Genomic DNA, 21,157 nt, shown 5'->3' with positions numbered 1-21,157 from the left:
TCAGAGCGCGATATTTGTTTAATGTTTTTTTTTTTTTTTTTTTTGTCTCATGAAAGTGCGCTGTCGGGTCGTCGGGTCGACAGTTTGTAAAACCCCGGCATGTGACGAGCCGCGAAAGACGACTCGTGCGGCTCGTGCGAGCTCCGGTGCCGCGCGTGCGATTGCGAGGAAAAGGGGAAAAAAAAAAAAAAGAAAAAGAGAAGTTCTTCATGGAATCTCGGAGGTTGACGTGTCTTTCCTGGGATGCTATGTTGCGCTTTTTGCACTCCCAGGAGACTTGGAAGAAGGAAGTGACGTCAACTTCTAGAGCAAACGCAGATTGGATGTTGACAGAAGAAAACAAAATCAGCATCCAATCTGCATTTGCTGCGTTGTTGACGTCACTTCCTTCTCCCTAGTCTCCTGGGAGTGCAAAAAGCGCAACATAGCCCCCCTGAGCTCGGAGCCCATTTCTCTTTCGACGACTACGACGAATCGTCACAACCGGATTGGAGGCTTTGACAATGTTCAAAGGAGAAGATCCAAAGGAGAATGGGCGAAAGGAGAAAGGGTAAAACCCTATGGGACTGGCGCGTTCGGGTTGGGTCAGCGAAAGAAGGTCGATGCGGAGACAGATTGGGAGGGCACGAGTGCTGCGGCAGCTTTTCAGCGGAGATGCGCTGAATGCTGACGTCTGCGAGGGAACACCGACGGAAAGCTGACGCAGAAGTTGGGGCGTCCAATCTGTGCTACTCCGCGTTGCTGGCTGGCGTCGACTATTCAGCGACTCCGTTATCGGGCGTCGGGGCGCCGCTCTCTCGTCCGCCGGAGCAAGCAACGAGGAGAAGGGAACACGGCGCCTGCTCTAGCGCCCCCGTGCTAATCGACGTCTGCTTGCCTCGGCGTCCGCCGGCGGTGCGCGCGTTGCGTCAGCCTGGCCGAGGGCTTCCCCGGCGCCCTCTGCAACGACCGCCTGCCCTCCTTTCTCTTCCTCCTTTCCTGACTATCGATTTCCGAGGGCGTCCGCCGCGTGCAAGAGACGGCTTTGCTCTGCTGGCGCTCGGCCTGCCTGCTTCGCTCTTCCGCGGTGTGCGCTGGGGCACGCTTCCGAAAACTGGCTTTGACGCGCCTGTGTGTGAATGTGTGAAGCTGCCTGTTTTCCGGGCGGCTCCCTCCGGAGCAACTGTCGGCATCTTCCGGAGTCGCGTCGGTACGACTGTATGGCAGGCAGACAGCGCAAGGCGGGCCGGCTTGGCATCGTATCCGACCAACACCTCCTAGACTATTTCAAGGCCTCCGCAGGCTCCCGTGACGTCATCGAAGTGAGATCGGCCTGGAAGCTGGCTTCACCCACTCGGTCGGGCTTCGTAATGCGAGTCTCTTCGTTCTCGGCGCTGAATTTTCGAGAATGGAACACTGACAATACGTTTTACTTCAGAAAAGCTCGTAGGAATTAATACTTTGGTTCGAGCTAGTTGGTTCATGATTATTTAAAAGGTTAAAAGCGCAAAACAAGGACGTAGAAGAAACGCACACGAAACAGAGTGGCGCTCGATGGACGTTTCAAGTCGTGTTTTGTATTTATTCTTCGAATTCTCACTTCCATGTCGCCTATATCTACGAACATTTAAGGAGTCCAGGACTCGCGCACGATTTGCGAACATATTAAATAACACAATTAAAAGCAAGAGTCCTGGCGCCCCGATTTTCACAGCCATTATTAAAACATCACAACTGTTTTTCGGGGGTACAGAATTTCACTCTTTATTTTGCAGGAATAAGCAGGAAGAACTTGGGTTTGTGGAAAAAATACAATTTCTCGGGAATAGCTTCCACAAATGAACTGATAGCACATTCATAACCGAAGTTTCAAACAAAAATATTATTACATCAACATTTCCAACAGAACAAAGCAATAAGGAAATCCTCGAAGTTCTAAACAACATACAGCAATGTCCCCAAAAACATTGTTTGCACAAATTGAAGAACAAGAAACAGAAATAAGTCGGAGCACACACACACGAAAAAAACACTTATGTGACAATAATTTCCAGGCAGCAGTCGAAATGATAGCAGACGTTATGCGCTTATGCCTGAAGCGTCTTCAGTTTCCGTTTTGCAGCTTTGGCTTCAGCAAGCATGTTGTTTTCTCGTTTGCACAAGTTATTCAACAAAGTGTTGGCAGCCGCACTTAGTACATAACCCATCACCACGTGAGGTAAATGGCCGTTTTCACAGACGTCCAGATCTTCGTTATACTCAACAAGGGGTGTTGTCAGGGACACAAGCAAATCTTTTTGCTTTTCACAAGAATAAAATTTTAACGCGTACCTTTCGCTGCTCAGTTTTTCCAGCACAATATTCATTGCCAGCACGGCATTTACCACCACGGCCTGCGGGAACTTTAGTTCACCTCTTGTTACACCAGCAATGAGCTCTTCTGCCTCAATTTCAAGAGAGCGGTTGTCAACCACAAGGTTCTCTTTACAGAATGGGCACATCAGCTTTTTCAGCGCAGCATGCGCACAGTACCCAGCCACGTATGTAATAGCTGGGAGCATGTGTTCTTTTTTTTCTACGTCAACTGCTGTCACTTCAACATCAAACTGGTTCACGGCAGCATTCACCGCATCAGTGCGGGCACATAGCGAGATGTCGTCGAACTCGGGAAGCTCAAGAACCTTCTGCAATCTGAGTTTGTGTTCCGACTCGTATATCTGGCGGATCGAGATGTGGTACTGTGCGCCGCTCAATTGTCGGTACCGTCCAAACCTATCTTCAAGGCAGTCAGACTGAAATTTACCAAGAAGGACATACTTGAAGCCGAGTTCTTCAATGCAGTAACGCGACACCTGAACTAAAGCAAGCGATGTGTGACGAAGTGCATTGTGTGTCTCATTCGTGAGGTGGCCTGCATCATGCTTCAGGCTTTTCCAGTAGTCTAGCCACTTGACTACTTTGTTCAGGAAATCAATTTGGGGGCAAGACATTACCGTTATGGGTTCCTGAAGCTTGTCCCGAAGACGCCGACCCTTGTTTGGCGTTTTCACATTTACTATGCACCACCACATAACGATAATGTTAATAAATTCAGCTGTGCCTTTGGCATGCTGCAGTGTTGCAGCCTTGGTGCTTCTAAGTGCTGCAACAGTAAGAATGTTAAAGATCTTCAGGACAAGCTTGACATTCTGTCGCTCCAAACTCGAAGGTTTGAGTGCTTTCAAGCATAAAGTTGGCGCAAGTCGCACTAGCTCATTTCTCTCTCTCTCATGAAGCTCTACCAAGGCATTAAACGAAGCTGTCAGCACATGTGGTTGATCACCAGCAGCATTAATATCGGGAAAAAACATGCACTTGCTGCTGTTTCGCTGGTTGAGCCAGTTATTCCGTACACACTTGAGCACGTGAACAGTATCCAAAATAAAAAACAGGGACCTTGATTGGTCCGAAGGATGTTGGTACACAGTGTTAACCTTCGGAGGTTGGGAAAAAAATGACATAGCTTTGCCATTGATGGAGTTATTGTCTGAAACTACTGCAATAATTCGAAGTCCAGTTTTCTCGAGCTCATTTATCAGCTGACGAAGAAATTCATGCAACTGTTTTGCATCTATCTGTGCTACTGGCAGAATATGCACAACATCTTTGCTCGCTGACAAAAGGCTTTGGATCATGAACACATATGCTGTCTTTGCAGCAATTGTACTGTTTGCGGCCATTCCCACTACGGTTCCACCCTTATAGTCGAGGTATGGCTGAAGGTGAATCTCGTCCATGACGAGCGTTACAGTCTTCTCATGCTCGTTCATTGCAGCTACAAGTCTTTTTGCATATGAGAGAAATAAGGTACTTTGTTGCTCTGTACAAGGGTTGACAACGTAAGACGCACAAACACGCCTAATAGTGTCAGGATGGGGCAGTTTGAGCTTTGACGTGCTCCGGATGAACCTATAAGCGTGTGGGGATATTGTAAACACGAGGCTTGAAAACACAAGCAGGTCTGCAGGGTAATTCGGAGACTTGCTTAGAAGCATGTGTACCTGCTGCATTAAGAAGTTCACAATTTCCATTTGCCACTCATGAGGGAAATTTTCTGATGACAGCTCCTCTAGGATTGCCACTGTCTTCTTTAAGACAATTTCTAGTCGCTGCTGATCGTTAGAGGAGTTCTTGGCAAAACCATGCACAACCTCTAAAGCTTTCTCTAGCTCCCTAATGTCGGACACACACATTGGAAAAATGAGAAGACCAACCTTGTCGAGCTGCAGGTCCCCAAAAAACGCTTTCAATGAAAGATCTGCAGAGACCGTCACTGAATAGCGCACAACTGGTGCATCTCGAGGAGCAAAGTTCAAAAAAAGCACTTGCTTGTCAGTGACCAGCTTTGTCCAGAAATCGGCCACCTGGAATTCCTTGAGAGCAGCCACGAGTTCGTCAAAGCTGCTAACGGAATTATTTCTCTGTTCGTCTTCATAAGCTTCGGTGGAGCGCGCCAGTGCTTGCTGCAGGGCCTCCGCTTCAAGCCGAGCGCGCTTTTCTTCAGGACCTTCGCGGGCAGCAGGTGTGTTGCGGGACAGGTATGCAGGGCAGTTGGGGAAGATGCTAGGAGTAGCGCAGGGCTTCAGCCGCCGTAATTGAAGAGGAACTTCAAGCACTCGTCCAGTTTTTTCGTCCGTGTACGTTGTAGTAGTGGCGAAGTCACCCGGAGAAAAGTGCTTTTCACAGACCTGTAGGAAGTGCAAAAATCTCAATATAGGACAGGCGATTCGCGCACAATACCAAGACAATAAAATGGGAAGCGGTAAGTTACACGTCGCAATAATTCTAATGCGCACTTGTATAGACACAAAACTACTTTCTGTAAGTCCTCGTAATCCGTTCGGAACTATACGCGAGAGCTTGAAAACTATTCCCCGCGTCAAGGAAGAAAACGAAGACATCCTAGCTGGTAAGGTCAAGAATCATTGCAATACCCCGAACAGCAAGGGAACACGCAACAACCACGAAAATTAAACAGCGGAAGAGGAATTACTCACCACGCTGTACTTCGTTGGCGCGAAGTCTTCGCGAGGTATTGCTTTTGTCCAAGCCGTTCTTCGTTCCGCATCAGAAGGAAAGCGGTAAACCCGCACTTTCGGCCCACTCACATAGTTTGAGTTACAGTTCGGCGCACAACAGCAGCCAGGCATGTCGCGTAACCCGAGAACAAACAAGAACAAAACAGAAAGCAGCACATCAACGCCAGCGGCCAGAAACAAATGCGCCGTTACTACTGTTTATGGTTGCCAGATGTGGCAGTACGCGCCACCAAAATTCGTGCCTTCCACGATACTGCGCTCCACACGTCAACGGAATTAAGTTTCTTACGTAGCAAAAATGTAGGCATGTAAAATATTTCGTACTTAAAAGCGTCGAAAAGAATTTTTTGTTGTTACTAGTTCAATTATTCACGTTTTATAAGAATAGCTTTTTGAAACGTTTTCTAACTATTTGCGCCGGGCCACACATTATACAAAAGCCGTAAGTCGTTCCAAGCCAAGCCCGTTGTTCTCGGATTTGGACCGATCTCACAGTGATGACGTCGTGTTGTGGAAAGGGAACGTTGCGGGGGCCTTGAAATAGTCTAGGAGGTGTTGATCCGACGCGCTTTACGCTGCACCCACGTCGCGTGAGCAGAGCGCGCCCTTTTGAAGGGGCTTCACTCTGTAGCTGCTCGAGGAGAGACTGGCTTAGAAGCATCACGACACGTTACGAAGGTGGAGTAAACGGGCAGAGGTTATCTGACAGGCGGCTTAAATCGAGAGTAAATATTTTATTTTTTCCTGTCGACTCGTTGGACGGAACGTTACCGCAAATCCCGTTGCGACGAGGCGCTCGTGTTTTGTTAACAGCAACAGTACTATTAAGACTTAGCTCTCCGTTTATTAGGCAGAGGTAAAGTGTCGGTATTAAAAACACTCCCTAGCTGGTGCGTACCACCGCCCGATTTCAGTGGTCCAGCCCCATGTATCGATCCATCCACTGGTGCTTGAATATCTGCTGTGTTTTCTCCGCCTGACGCATCCTTGCTACCTGAAGAGCTGACACATTCATAAATATGCTCTCCCGTTAACCTTAGGATTGATCGATTGACTCTGTACTTCGTTCCTCAGTCATCGTTTGAGAGAATTAGTGTTTTTTTTCGCCCGCTAGTCCTAGAGCTGGTGAACTTACCGTTTACGATGACACTGTTGAAACCCTCTTGTTATAGCCAGTGGCCTTTAACGTTTCAATTCAGTCTGTTTTGAAGTCACGGACAACCTTTGTTCCCGTGTTTGAAACACCGTCAGAATAGGCTAATTTTGGCAGAAACTATATCACTTGGATACCTTAACCTATGTTGCAGGAAAAAAAATATACCGGCCACCCACTTCTCGTGTAAGGCTTGTCAAAATATCAGGCGTTGAACAAAGTTTGTCATCTGTGTTAGGTCCCTATTTCGAACCTTTCCTTCAGGTTCCGCCCATTAAAAAGCGCGGCTATAGAACTCCATCGCACACCTGATCTCATCTCACCGCCGTCTTTTTTCGCCCAACAAAGTCGTTCTGCTATGGTGAACGTCAACAGGGCTACGAAGTTGTCTGCTGAATGAACACACACGCCAAAGCCGAGTCTGAAGCTACCGTTCGTCCGTGGATGCTGCCATAAATCTTGGGGCAGACAACCGCGTTGCTGTGGCATTGCCGTAGCAAAACGGTTGTTTGCTCCAAATTTATGCGGCGTACATTGAACGGGTCCTCCAACGTTACTAGAACCACTCAGTAAGGAAACTGCCCTAGAGCCTGCTTTAAAGAAGTGGCTCCGATCCGTATCGAGAACCGAGCTAATGGCGATCGCAACGCTGCCATTTCTCACGCAGCGTCCACTCCGGGAACTGCACGGCTGCACGTCGAGTCGGTCAAGGGCCGGTGGCGCCATCTCGCAGGGTCATCTCGCAGTAGCTATGTAAAGCAACTTTCATATTTCAACTCGTCACTACAGGGTTGCGTGGTTATCGTATTTAGCTCGGTCTCGGTGGACGCCAGCGGCCCAGGTTGCAAGGGTGAGTTTCCCAACTGAGGGTTTTAGTAACGTTGGAGTCCTCGGATGGGGGGATCGGTGGCCGAGTGGGCCAGCGCTCACCAGCTCGGAATACGTGGAGCGAAAGCACGCGCTGAAGAACCCAGGGATCCTGGGCTCAATCCGCACCCGGCCGCCCCTTTCGATCTGAAAGAGCATCGTACCGGCGTGCGTTCGTGTATCACTATACTGCGTGGTGCACCTTAAAGGGGTCGTGAAACGATTTTTCTACTTCTTCCTCCTTAGCTTTAATCCTCAACTCAAATGCGAATTGTGAAATCACGTCGTAGTCACATTCATCGGCACCGGTGCGGTGACTCCTAGCCTCCACCGTGCTTTTCATGCTCACCATGGAACTTGTCATTCCCCAGTGACGATAAGTCCCGTCAGGGCACTCATTGGCCACGAACGCGAATCCGAATATTCGTCGACGGATTTATTGTTGACGAGCGCATACGTCCGAGTGACGCAGTTCTCGTGTCCAATGCGTGAGCTGTGCTCGGCTGACGTCAGGTTAGCATCGCTGACGCGCTTTGCGAAACGCTGATGTATCATAGTGAAAAGCGGAGAGCTTTCGAAGGAAAGAAGGTACAAAATAGTCCGCTATATTTTCAAATGTTCGTTCCGAAAAGCTGGCTGTTGACTTCCTAGCCTCTTTCTTTTGGCCAACTAAACGATATGCGATTAGCAAAGTCCCAATTCAAAATCATTTATCCCAGCCCAAAATTCGTTTCATGGCCCCTTTAAAGACCCCGGGGTAGCGGTTGTGCCGCACGCGCACGAGCTAAATTGCTGATCTGCAGCTGGGAGACAAGTCGCTCGTTGAGGCAGACTAAGCTCAGACTGTAAAAACATACACACACCAATCTAGTTTTCTGATGGGTCAAAAATTGACGGCGCATTTCGTGGCCACGCCTGGTTTCAACTTTCATTACGCTCAGCGCCATGTATGGCAAATGCGGACGCCACCTCGTGCCCGTTATAACCTCCTTGGCTCGGGCCATTGTCCATCATAACCATGTAAACAGCTTTGAGTCGACTAATACGCTCATTACAGGGGAGTGACATCTGCGCCGATTGGGCCATTTTTATACAAATCCAGTTTTCTGCGCCTAGTTGCGCCAAAAACGCGAAATCGGTCGAAATTGTGCCACACTGCGCCAAGGTAACTCAAAAACTAAAAAAAAAAAAAAAAGGTTGGCGACGACGCCGGATTTAGCGGAAAACGAAAGCTTGGTTGGCAACATTCAATCTCGTCGTATTAAAGTGCAAGGCACGGGTACAGGGTGGCGCAAGCAACCGCCGAATTCAATGATTTCAGCTGTAGTACCCTTATATACCCGCGATACGTGGTCTTTTTACGATTTTCCTACTACTTTCCGCTGTCAATTCTGACTGCATGCTAACGGTGCGCTGTCACGCTGTCTCGCTGTCTGGTCATGGTATGCATGACGCACAGGCTATCAAGATAAGCAAACCTAAGTATTTCTTTCGCTTTGAGAGTAAACCTTTTCTTAAAAGTGCTATTGAGCGCCTCCATTGTGTAATTGTTCATTCGTGTCCGTAATCTTCTCAAAATGGACGGCGCCGTGCGATACTTTCGGTTATCAGACACGTACTTTCAGTGCGTGAGCAATCTAGTGAATCGGTCACACACTCGTATTTAGCGTGCATGTGCACGTGCTGATAGTTTTCCTACCAATTTGATATTTACCTTGTGACTCACTTTGGTGGGGAGTTTTTTTCTTTTTTTTGTTTTATCTGTACGTGCTTTCTACTGGCGTCCGATCGATGTCTGGTTGAAGTAAACCGTGCTTCCTTGTTCATGCTCTCAAATCACCGCTTTCAAAAAAGTTTTGCGCTACAATTCCGCTTTGGCACCAGGTTGTATAAGCTTGAGGTACCTGGTGCCCACCTAACTTTGCAGCAAGCCTGTGTTTTTTGTCCTCACCTATGCGCATGAAGCTCGCGTTTGCCTTTTTCGTCTTTTTTCTTTGATACTTTATCTCGGTGCGTATCGGCGCTGCTGACTTATAGACCGATCTCACTAGCCAGTTTGACTATGCTACCGCTACCGCAATGCATCGAGGGAACTTTAGTCTTTCTGCGCGTGCGACAAACTGGCTGGAGCTCTGCGCGTGCAGGGCACGAACAGTCTCGTGCACTGCCGATTGCCCCCTGTGAACTAAAGTTATGGCTGCCTCGCGCATGCGTCGAATGCTTGGTGAGATCGGCCTAACCAGGGCGAAAAAAAAAAAACGATTAAGTAAGAAAAATCAAATTTATCATTTATGTGATTTAAATTAGATTTTTTTTTATGACTTCAGTTGCTGGATAAGGCTGCTCTAAAATTTTCTGCTCCTAATCTGCTCCAAACTGTGGACTTTTCTGCTCCGAAGTTTCTCCAAGGTGCGCAAACTGCTGCTCCAAAACAAGAATCTTGTGCCCCTAAGCTGCTCCAAAATCCAGATTTTTCTGCACCGAAAATTGCTCCAAAACCTGTTTCACCTGTCTCACCCCTGTCATACTAATTATATTGGTACAAAGAAGAAAGAAAAGAACGAGGTAAGAAGCAGGACTTTATCAAGGTCGTCTCCTCCCCCACGCCCGCTTGCTCCACCGCGGTCGTAATTCCCCGCCTAAGGCTTCCTAAGGCGGAGACATTGCCCGGTGGCACCAACGAGCTTGAGTAAACTTAGAGCGGTAAACCAGCGGTCAAAAATGGCACCCCCCCCCCCCCCCGGTTGCCGCCATCTTGCCTGTTTGCCACATTAGTGATCACGTGACGTTAAGATGGCTGCGCCCAAAGGTGGGGCAGATCAGATTGGCCAGATCGCGATCAGCAGATGGGCACTCTGGGGCTGCGTTCGAATCTTACTCGAATGGCGCCGAGCTATTCCGGCGATCAAGTCACGTGACGAGACAGATGCAGCAACGCTGGACGCGGGTAGGTTTTCGAACGCAACGGGTACAAGAACTTCACCCAAGAGTGAGATAAAAGCTGCGTTCGATTTACTTGCACCTCCTGCGCCGGTGCAGAAAAGTATAGGGCAGTCTACTTCCGGTATATGTATTGATATAAGACCGGAAGTACACCGCCCCACACTTTTCTGCACCGGTGCAGGAGCTGCAAGTAAATCGAACGCAACTTCTATCTCACTCCTGGGTAAGGTTCTCGCACCCGTTGCGTTCGAAAACCTACCGGCGTCCAGCGTTGCTGCATCTGTCTTGTCACGTGACTTGATCCGCCGGAATAACTCGGCGCCATTCGAGTAAGATTCGAACGCAGCCCCAGATTGCCCATATGCTGACCGCGATCTGGCCAATCTGATCTGCCCGATCTGCCCCACTGTTGGGCGCAGCCATCTTAACGTCACGTGATCACTAATGTGGCAAACAGGCAAGATGGCGGCAACCGGGGGGGGGGGGGGGTGCCATTTCCGCTGCAGGCAGTGGATTCCGGTTTACCGCTCTAAGGTAAGACTCAAGCTCGTTGGGTGGCACATTGGTTAAGGGTGGAGACCTTGGAGCCATCCAACTGGCGCTACGCGTCATCATAGAGGAGGGGTCCGACTGAAGCACCTCCAAATTTTTACAGACTCTGCGGCAGCCCTCCCGGAATGCCGCAACCGTCAACCCCCGAACGAGAGGGTTAAGGCGATCCAGCGGATGGCCTCTGAGCTACCTGTTGACGGAATAACCATCAAGGTTTCCTGCATACCCGCCCACGCGGACATTCAGGGCAGCGAACAAGCTCACTCTAAGGCTCGCGCAGCTGGATGTCCCCCGCGAGCTGAAGAATGTGCAGTTACTTACAAGATCACTGGTACTCGCTCGCGCCGGAGCTCGGTGAAGATGACGATGAATCAGACTACGGTCCCGAGGAGGCGAAGCAACTAGCCAAACAAACCTCGAGACAGGCCCTGAGGGCGGCCTTGGCTCACTGTGTATATCCACTTCCGAGCGGAATGGGCAGGGGAAACACGGTGCTGCTCTGGAGGATCATCACAAACACCACATGCACACCGGCGCGCATGGCACGTTGGTCCACGCGACTTACTGCGTCCCACTGCAATTTGTGTAACGGCCCCGTCATTCCTGTCGACCAGTACCACCTCCTTTGAGCTTGCTCAGAGTTGGAAGAGATCAGACGGAAGCACGTACCACCAGATGTAAGTCGTAACCAACCTAGAGGAATGGACCCATCCTGAGACCCCTCCCGACAAACGTCAAGCTGTCTTGGCCTCTCTTTTGGATATTATCCACAAGGCGGGGGTGACCGCCTATCTATGTACAAGTCCCCAAAATTCCCTTTTTCGGCCTGATCCGAGCTCGTTAGGCTCCGGTCCGGTCCCTTTCCTTCCTTCCCTAAGGCCAGTTAACGCTTTCTGAACTGAACTGAACTGGTTCAATGCGATGAAGAAGCAGCAGAGAGCTTCTCGGGTATCCTCGATAAAACCGCCAATTTTAATCTCGCTCTCTTCAGTGTAAATCTCTTTATAATCGGCGTATCGTTTGGTGGAGGTGTGTATACTTCTCCCGTACCTCTGCACAACGAGAACTGGAACTTTGCAACCACCGCCTTCCTCCAGCAGTTGGAATGCCTGAAGACGCTCCACCGCCAACCCCACCGCCAACGATCATCTCCCACCTGCGAGGCACTGGTAATTTCACTGGCGCAAGGGATCAGGACGTCGTAGAGGAATTAATACTTTTGTACCAGCGCATCAGCATCCTCAGCAGATGGGTCGGGACCCCACATATGATGCTCGCCAACATAATCTTTTACCTTAGAGATACAGCAGGGACCTGTGTGACACAAGAAAGAAACAAGACGACCGCATCGTGGGGCACGTGCAAAGACCAACTACGGCACCTCCTCGGCGATCCCACACGCCGCAAGTTATCGGCAAAACGCTAACTTTATAGCTTCGCGCGTCAAGACCTCGACCGAGCCATAAACATGGCATACGTACAAGACATCTTGTCGTCATGCCACAAAGCTGCTCCATGCCCGACTCCGAGCGAATTTCGCCCGTTCTGAAGGCAAGGGCATTGGCCGACGACGTTTTCAGCTCCTTGTTTTTAAGGACTGTACGGCCATCGAGGGACTCGTAAAAGAATATAGGCGATTTGAAGAGATCAAAAAGCGTCGGATCACATCCAACTTTATCCGACTCCCTAGCACCACAGCCAGTTCCACATGTGACGGAACTCCAACCTAACAGATAGCAACGAGAGTCCGCCGTGAGCTAGAAGCCATCCTCCCACGCACCACGCTTTTTCGCTCAACCGAAGACACACTTAGCCCCTTACCATACATCACCGGTCGAAGCTGTGGTTCGGCAAGGAATGGGCCGACTTCAAATTCGAGGACCATCACATCGAACCTGGTTTCTGCACAATCGCTTAAGTTATAATCCGAGAGCTCGTGAAGCTCAATCTCCGCCACGAGACCCAGCGGCATGGAGGATACCAGACAACCGTCCAACCTGCTTCCACTGTAGCGCTGCTGGTAACATTGCCCGTTGCTGCAGCAATCGACGGGATAATCGACCGCGCACGTTTTCCTGTATGAGCTTGCGTCGCTTCTTCGATGATTGATTCGCTCCGCCAACCCCAACATGGTCCTCTTCCGAACGACGGATTTTCCGCCTTGTCACACGACTACCGCTCAACCCCCCTCCCCCCCCCCCCCCCCTCTCTCTTCACCCGGTCACTGCCATTCAATGTCACCTGCCCATCGGCACCTGTTGTCGCCGGTTCCTGACCGCCGCTACTCGGAAAACTAAGTTATGCAGTTTCGAGAGGTGAGTCTGCGTCACCGTCACTGAACGAATGCCCTATCTGCCACCGCACATAACCAGCTGCCTATTAGAAGTGATGGTTGATGGTGTCCTTGTATAGGCCCCCGTGTACTCTGGAGCCGCTATTTTTATTATGAGGGAAGATTTGAGGTGCCAATTGCGGAAGCCTTTGACCTCGCCCAACTCAAAACTTTTGATCAGCGCAGACGGCCGCGCTGTACCTTCCCTTGGCATTTGTGACGCGCGTATCACGCTTGGCCATAAGACGACTTCTTTTTACGGTCATCTCCAGCTTTCGATATTCTTTGAACCTTGGCTGGGATTTTCTTTCTGTTCATTCTGCCGCAATAGACTGTGCGAAGGGAGAAATCGAACTTGACGCATGCTGCTCCTACAGACCCACCACAACCACCGATGTCCAAACTGTGTTCTGTCGACAACCACCAAATCCCACCACTTGCTGCCGTCCTCGTTAAGGTTGCGCCAAATTGTTTCACACCGGACGGCGATTATATTACGTCCCCTAGTGTCGACGTATTGCTCATGCACTAAGGAACTGACCATCCCTCATTTTGTTGTATCTATTTCGACTGGCACGACCTACGTCTGTGCGATTATTTCAGCCAATTCTCTCAAGTTCTTCGAAGTGAGACTTCCCTCACCGAGGCATCATAGGTTTTAGCGGAAACTATATTTTCTGTGGCCATAGATACACCACCCCCTCTTACGAGCACACTGGTGAGCTCCCATGTCACTGAAATCAAAAGTATGATACACCCCACATTAGACACTAAACGGAAAAAAGGCGTGTACGAAATAAACTTTCCACCTGAGTTTGAGAGGTTGCCTCCTCTTTTTCTACCTTCTGTTGTGTTCTCTTTTCTGCCCCAGTCTCAGGTTTACAATCATGTTCAACTTGAGGACATTCTGTCTTAGTTCCATGATATATTTGACCTCAGCAGTCGCGCCCTCTTGGACAAACCACGACAAGTACAGATCTTGATACAGGTACCCACGTCCCCTCCTCTACATCATCGTCCATACTATTTATCTATTAGCGAACGCCGAATCATAAAGAAATTGACAAGATGCTGGTGCAAGATAATCTCTTCTTGGCTTTCTCCACCTTCCCCAAGTCTATTTCCCCCTCACTCTCCCTAAATCGCAGTGTGTTTGCTAAATTAGTTGCCTCTTCAGCTACTGCAGGGGGAAGCCCACTCAGAGTAAAGTATCAAGTGCTCACTCTGCTATCTCCTCCTCCTCTCCACAAGCTCCACATACCGTATCTACTGCCTGGTATGCGTCTTATGTGTCGTTTGGTGAATTGGGGTGGTCGCCTATCTCCGCTTTCAGTTCATTTCATTTAATTACATCAAATCGTCCGAGGGCATTACATGAGGCGGAGAAAAAAAGTGCGAACACATTGCATTACACCAAATACGAAAGACTCAAAAAATCAAAAATTGGGATTACACAAAACTATAAAAAGTAAAAGGTAACTACTCGTAAGGAAGCTGTGGCGGCCCCTTTTTTCCTTGGCAGGCAGGTGCTTGCGGTCACGCCGCCGCCGTGGCCACCGGGGGAGGGCATCGGGGTCTTTCTTTGCCCTCAAACCATTTTGTTTGCGGGGTTTTGGTTAGCGTCGCAGGCCCACCCGTGTTAGCGTCTTGGGAAACAGTAGGTTGTTCCCCCTGCGGGGGTTTGTTGCTTTCGGGGCCGGTAAGTGTTTTTGTTTCGAAGGCGTCCGCCGCATGTCGGCCTCGCCGGGCCGATAAACACTTCACGCGACAATATTTTGCATCCTTGTCACAATCGAAGGTCATTCTGTCGTAACTTTCAAGCTGATGTAGCCTAAAACACTTTGCACAACCAATTTCGTCCACCGCGTCGACCGCGACAAACCAGCCGCCATGTTTTAAATCCAGGATTAAGAAACAACCAAAAGCAAAGTGCCCAATCTTGAGCGCTCAAGTTAAGCGTAGTTTAGTGCTAGGTTTAGCGATAAGCGATTTTAGTGCAACCGAACGAAACCGAAACTTAGCTTAGGTTCCCCGCTAAGCTCCGCTTTGCGCTAAGCGGTGTTGGTGCAACCGGCCCTAAGTCATCAAGCTTGCAGATAGAACGTCTAGGTAATTCTGCTGTTCTTGACATTTGTTTTTCAAGTCGTTTAAAACTGCGCATGTCTGCTCCAGCCTTCTAAAATTAGTCTCAATTGAATCTACTCGTGTGCACAGGTCGCGAAGAGAGGCATCGGAAGACTTTTGGCTCTCTTCAATTGAGACAAGCTTATCCATCAAGCTCTTCTGGCCTTTTAGAGTTTCGTTGACTTGTTTCTCCGTGAGAGGACGAGGATTCAATTCGACATCGCCACATAGCAGCTAGAGCAGTAAATAAAAGGCTACCTGGCGCATCAACATAAACCTTCGCCTCACGCGTACATGATTTTCAGAACACACTTGTATCGCGTTGTACAATTTTCGGGGTGGAACCGGCAATAAAGAGACACCAAAATGAGGTTGACAGGGTGTGTCACCAACCTGCGTGAACATTAGGAAAACGGTAAGCCGTACTGCCAACATTTCGCCGGTTCCACGCCCCGAAGTAAGTGCCGCTCGCCAGCTTTTGTAGGCGTTCTTGTTCCAACGTTGCTTGATTCATGGCCCATGGTTCGTTGATTCCATCGATGAATACGCCGCACTTGGCAGCAAAACACAGCTGATAATCGCCGTCGCTGATGACGTGGCATAAAGCAGAATCCTCTTCCAGATAGCACCAGTCGCGCGGCTCCGATGAAACTGAGTCAATCTGCGGGAACAGTAGGAAAACAGTGAGCCGTACTGCAAACATGTCGCCCGTTCCGTCGTTTTGTGGTCCGCTTTCTCCATTTTGTATCGACGCTTCTCATGTGTAAATCGCTAAAACCCTTCGGGCCCACCTTCCCGCATCTATTTCTCTCAGCCTATGCTCAAATTGTATCTTACTGCTAGCTTCACTGCCCACGAATCAAGACCATCCCATATTGCCGCGCGCAAGGCTGAGAAAGCAACGCTCGGTCACGGTCCTCCAGAAAGTTCCCGTTTATTCATGTACCGCACGTAACTTCTATCATTTATCCCTGCTTTTGTTTTCTAGAAAGTGCGTGTTCATTCTCGCCCCGATCACGCGACGCTCGAACCGCTTTCGCCGAATCTTCGAGATAGCGGCGCACTCTAGACAAGAGGCCGCCCGCGACCTTGTCGAGTCAGTCTCGCCCCAGCGTTCGACTCTGCTGCCACACCGACTTCGACGCCCGCGACGCTCTATTATTATCTTTTGTACTCTTTTATTTTTGGCACAAGTTCGCCACATTAAACGTTTATTTCTTCTTGTTTATTTCCTGTTTTCTTTTGGTCACCACTCGTGACATTTTGGTGGAGGTGCGGGGTACCGCATGCCCGTGCAGCGTTCTCCTCCAAGGGACCGCAGTGCAAGTCCGATTCCCGGCTCGGTGAGAAGACCACTCACCGCAGAACCTGAAATTCGGACCAGCCGCCGCACCAAGGGAGAGGATCCTGAGTACGGTTTGCTCTTGGACAAGCCCAAGCCGCAGAAGACGACGATGGCCAACCAGTCGCAAGCCCCCGCCGCTTCTCCCGTCGTCTACATGCCCGTCGCACCGCGGACGGCTGCCCCCTTCCACGGTGAACTCTACGAAGACGTCGAAGACTGGATTGACCAGTATGAACGCGTTGCCCGCCACAATGGCTGGACCGACGAGCAACGCCTGCACAACGTTTACTTCTCGCTTGAGGAAACCGCCAAGCACTGGTACGAGAACCATGAGTCCTCTTTGACGTCGTGGGACATCTTCAAGACCGACCTGAAGGCTACGTTCGTCAACCACCACCGCCGAGAGAGAGCCGAGGACCTACTGCGAACCAGGACCCAGGGCCCCAATGAAAGCGTCACGAGCTTTGTGGAAGACGTGCTCCGCCTGAGCTCCCGCGCCGATCCTCAGGCCACCGAGGGAAAGAAGCTGCGCATTTTGATGCGGGGCGTGAAGGACGACATCTTCGGAGGCCTCGTCCGCAACCCGCTGGCAACCGTCGACGCCTTCGTCAGCGAGGCGACAAACATCGAGCGCGCCCTCCAAGCGCGCGCTTCCCACTACCAGCGGCAGCCAAGCGTCACTGCAACCGCGCTGCTTAGCGGTGAAAACGTGCCTGGTACGGACATCCGCGAAATTATCCGGGAGGTTGTCCGGGAGGAACTGCGAAGGTTGCTGCCAACCACCAGCCGTCCGCCAACCATTTCCATCGCCGAGGCTGTCCGAGAAGAAGTGCATCGCGCGCTCCAACCAGAGGTTCCCGTCACCAGGGTGGCACCGGAGGAACCGACGTTGAGCTACGCCGCCATGGCCCGACGACCGCCGCAAGCTTCCCGCCAAGCCACGGCGCCACCCCGAAGAGACGCCCCAACGCCGCAGTACCCCCGACGGCAGGAAGATCAGGCGCACGTTCCCCCAGAGCGACCTGCGCCGAGGAAGACAGACGTCTGGAGGACGGCCGACCGACGCCCGCTGTGTTACCACTGCGGGGAAGCTGACCATGTGTACCGCCGATGCCCATACCGACGACTCGGGCTGCGCGGATTCCACCCAAGCGACCCGCGCCCCCGGTATGGTGAACGCCCTCGGGAGATCGACGAGTACCTGCGACGACCCCAGTCCCCCGAGCCTGCGTCACGCCGAGAGTTCCGGTCGCCGTCACCGCGACGTCCAGTTTCGCCGATGCACCGACCACGACGTGAAAGCCTGTCACCCCTCGCTCCTCGCCGGGGAAACTAGGCGCGGCAACCCCTGGAGGTGGAGTTGCCGAAGACGACCGACGCCAAGATCCTCCACGAACGTCGGGGGGCCCCCACTCGAACGCCACCAGAGACCAAAACGCCGCCGCTGCAGTGGTGTCCAATAACCTAAACGTCGTCATCGACGGCCACGACGCATCTGCACTCGTGGACACCGGAGCAGACTACTCAGTCTTGAGTGGGAGGCTCTCCCGCCGCCTTCGAAAAGTCATGACGCCGTGGGACGGACCCCAAATACGAACCGCCGGAGGACATCTCATCACGCCAGTCGGGAAATGCACTGCTCGCGTCGAGATCCACGGTGAAACGTGCCCCGTCAAGTTCGTCGTTCTGCAAGACTGTTCGAGGGACGTTATCCTGGGAATGGACTTTCTCTGCGAGTATGGCGCCGTCATCGACCTCGGAGCAAACCGGCTGACGCTACGAAAACCTGCTCCACCAGCGGAGGAGCCCCAAGCGTCGTCACCCACGCTCCGAGTCCTCGCAAACCACGTAAACCTACAACCGCGGTCGAGCGTTTTCGTACTTGTCGGGATCGATGAAGCTTCCTGTGGCGAAGTTCTTCTCGAGGGAAGCCTCCAATTGCTCCTGGGAAGAGGAATAGGCGTCGCAAGGGGGGTAGCTGAACTTCAGGATGGGCGGACTGTAGCCCTCGTGACGAACTTCCGAAACGAAACGCAACACCTCACGAAAGGTGCAGCCGTGGGCCACGTCGAGGAACTCCGAAACCCCGCCGAAATCACCGCGATTACTGACGAATCCTCGCCGCCCCTGCAAAACAGTACGTCGCCAGCACAGCTCGACATTGACCTTAAGCTTCCGGACCCTAAACGACGTCTGCTGCTCAACCTCCTCGCCGAATACCGTGACTGCTTTGCGACGTCGTCGAAGGTGCGCCAAACCGCCATCGCGAAACACCGCATCGTTACCAAGGACGACGCGCGCCCTGTGCATCGATCGCCGTACAGAGTCTCCGTTAAAGAAAGGGAGGTGATCCAGGAGCAAGTTCAAGAGATGCTGAACGACGACATTATCCAACCTTCAAGCAGTCCGTGGGCCTCTCCAGTTGTACTGGTTAAGAAGAAGGACGGAACGCTTAGGTTCTGCGTGGACTACCGGCAGCTGAACGCAGTGACGAAGAAAGACGTCTATCCACTCCCCCGCATCGACGACACGTTAGACCGGCTGCGCCACTCCCGATACTTTTCATCCATGGACCTGAAGAGCGGCTACTGGCAGATCGAAGTCGACGAACGGGACCGAGAGAAAACAGCTTTCGTCACGCCAGATGGGCTGTACGAGTTCAAGGTGATGCCCTTCGGACTGTGCACGGCTCCAGCAACTTTCCAGCGTGTCATGGACACCGTACTGGCAGGACTGAAGTGGCAGAGCTGTCTCGTCTACCTCGATGACGTCGTAGTGTTTTCCAGCGACTTCGACGAGCACTTGCGACGACTCCGAGCAGTTCTCCAAGCCATACGGACCGCCGGACTCACCCTGAAGCCGTCAAAGTGTCGGTTTGCTTATGACGAACTGAAGTTTCTAGGTCACGTGGTTAGTAACGAAGGCGTTCGCCCCGACCCAGAGAAGACTCGCGCCGTCGCAGCATTTCCAGTACCGACAGACAAGAAGGCCGTGCGAAGGTTTCTTGGACTATGTGCCTACTATCGGCGCTTCATCCGGGAGTTTGCAAGGATTTCCGCACCACTCACAAACCTCACAAAGGACGCCGAGAAGTTCGAATGGACCGAGAAGCAGCAGCAGGCATTCGACGAGCTGAAGCGACGACTGCAGACTCCTCCTGTTCTAGGACATTTCGATCAAGATGCGGACACCGAAATTCACACGGACGCAAGTAACGCTGGACTTGGTGCGGTACTGGTTCAAGTGCAAGACGGCACCGAGCGAGTTATCGCCTACGCAAGTCGGACACTGTCCAAGGCGGAGAAAAATTACTCCACGACTGAGAAAGAATGCCTTGCTGTCGTCTGGGCAATCACGAAGTTTCGTCCGTATTTGTACGGGAGCCCGTTCCGTGTAGTCACGGACCACCACTCACTCTGCTGGCTTGCGAACCTCAAGGACCCGTCAGGACGCCTCGCTCGATGGAGTCTACGACTACAAGAGTTCAACATGACTGTGGTCTACAAGTCAGGCCGCAAGCACAGCGACGCCGACTGCCTGTCCAGAGCCCCCATCGAAACACCTTCCGGCAGCAGCAACGACGAAGACGACGAGTGCTTCCTAGGTGCAGTGAACACCGACGACATGTCACGACGTCAAAGAGACGATCCTGAGTTGCGCGCGCTAATCGAGCACCTCGAAGGACGAGGGGGTACTGTCCCCCGTGTCTTCTCGAGAGCCCTGCCGACTTTCCTCCTCCGACAAGGTGTACTTTACAAGGAGAACTTCGGAGACAACAGCACACCATGGCTGCTGGTAATCCCCACCGACCTTAGAGCGGAGATCTTCCAAGCCTGTCACGACGACCCGACGTCCGGACACCTTGGTTACAGCCGTACGCTGGCCCGAATTCGTGAAAGGTATTACTGGCCCAAGCTGCCGAAGACCGTTCACTTCTACACACGGTCCTGCCACGAGTGCCAGCGACGCAAGAAACCGCCGACGAAGTCGGCAGGTCTCCTGCATCCGATCGCTCCCCCGACCGTACCGTTCCAGCAGATCGGAATAGATCTGCTTGGTCCTTTTCCATCATCGACGCAAGGAAACAGGTGGATTATTGTCGCCACAGATTATCTCACACGGTATGCCGAAACGAAAGCCCTTCCTGTAGGGACTGCTGTGGAAGTCGCCAAGTTCTTTATCGAATCCATCGTTCTCCGGCACGGCGCTCCCGAAGTTTTGATCTCTGACCGTGGATCGTCGTTCATGGCCCAGCTGACGCAAGAAATCCTTCGTCTCAGCCACACCAGCCATCGGCGCACAACGGCGTACCACCCGCAGACCAACGGGCTGACGGAGAGACTCAACAAGACCATCGCCGACATGATCTCCATGTACGTCGACGTGGAGCACAAGACATGGGACGAGGTGTTGCCGTACATCACATTTGCCTACAACACGGCCGTGCAAGAGACCACCGGGGTGACACCCTTCCAACTGGTTCATGGTCGTAAAGTAACGACAATGCTGGACGCGATGTTACCCCACGAACCGGCTCTCGACGGAAGCGACGACGCCCAGGTGGTTGCCCAACGGGCAGAAGAAGTCCGCCAGCTCGCCAGACACCGTATTCAAGCCCAACAACGTGTCGACACTGGCCGCTACAACCTTCGTCGTCGGGACGCCCACTTCCAGCCCGGAGACAGGGTGTGGGTGTGGACACCGATCCGCCGCCGTGGTCTCAGTGAGAAACTCCTAAAGCGCTACTTCGGACCCTACAAAGTACTTCGTCGACTCGGGGATCT

The 21,157-nt window shown here is 51.7% G+C and overlaps 2 protein-coding genes across 2 annotated transcripts in view; one reads left to right on the top strand and one right to left on the bottom strand.

The window, feature by feature from the left end:
• The window catches only part of LOC121046967 (polycomb complex protein BMI-1-like), an 80,289-nt gene that overhangs the window by 51,091 nt on the left and 8,041 nt on the right, over positions 1–21,157 (top strand). The gene's annotated exons all lie outside the window — the stretch shown is intronic.
• On the bottom strand, positions 1,717–5,594 carry LOC115325352. Its single transcript, XM_040212657.3, has 2 exons — positions 5,016–5,594; positions 1,717–4,706 (listed from the first exon to the last, which is right to left on the bottom strand). Exons 1-2 carry the CDS (start codon positions 5,166–5,168, stop codon positions 2,067–2,069), a joined length of 2,793 nt encoding a protein of 930 aa, XP_040068591.1. The 5' UTR covers positions 5,169–5,594; the 3' UTR covers positions 1,717–2,066.

The sequence above is a fragment of the Ixodes scapularis genome, unplaced genomic scaffold (assembly GCF_016920785.2).
Source record: "Ixodes scapularis isolate PalLabHiFi unplaced genomic scaffold, ASM1692078v2 PGA_scaffold44__24_contigs__length_19508400, whole genome shotgun sequence".
Lineage (NCBI taxonomy): Eukaryota > Metazoa > Arthropoda > Arachnida > Ixodida > Ixodidae > Ixodes > Ixodes scapularis.
The sequence above is the reverse complement of the archived record's forward strand: the minus strand, read 5'-3'. Positions and strand labels throughout refer to the sequence as shown.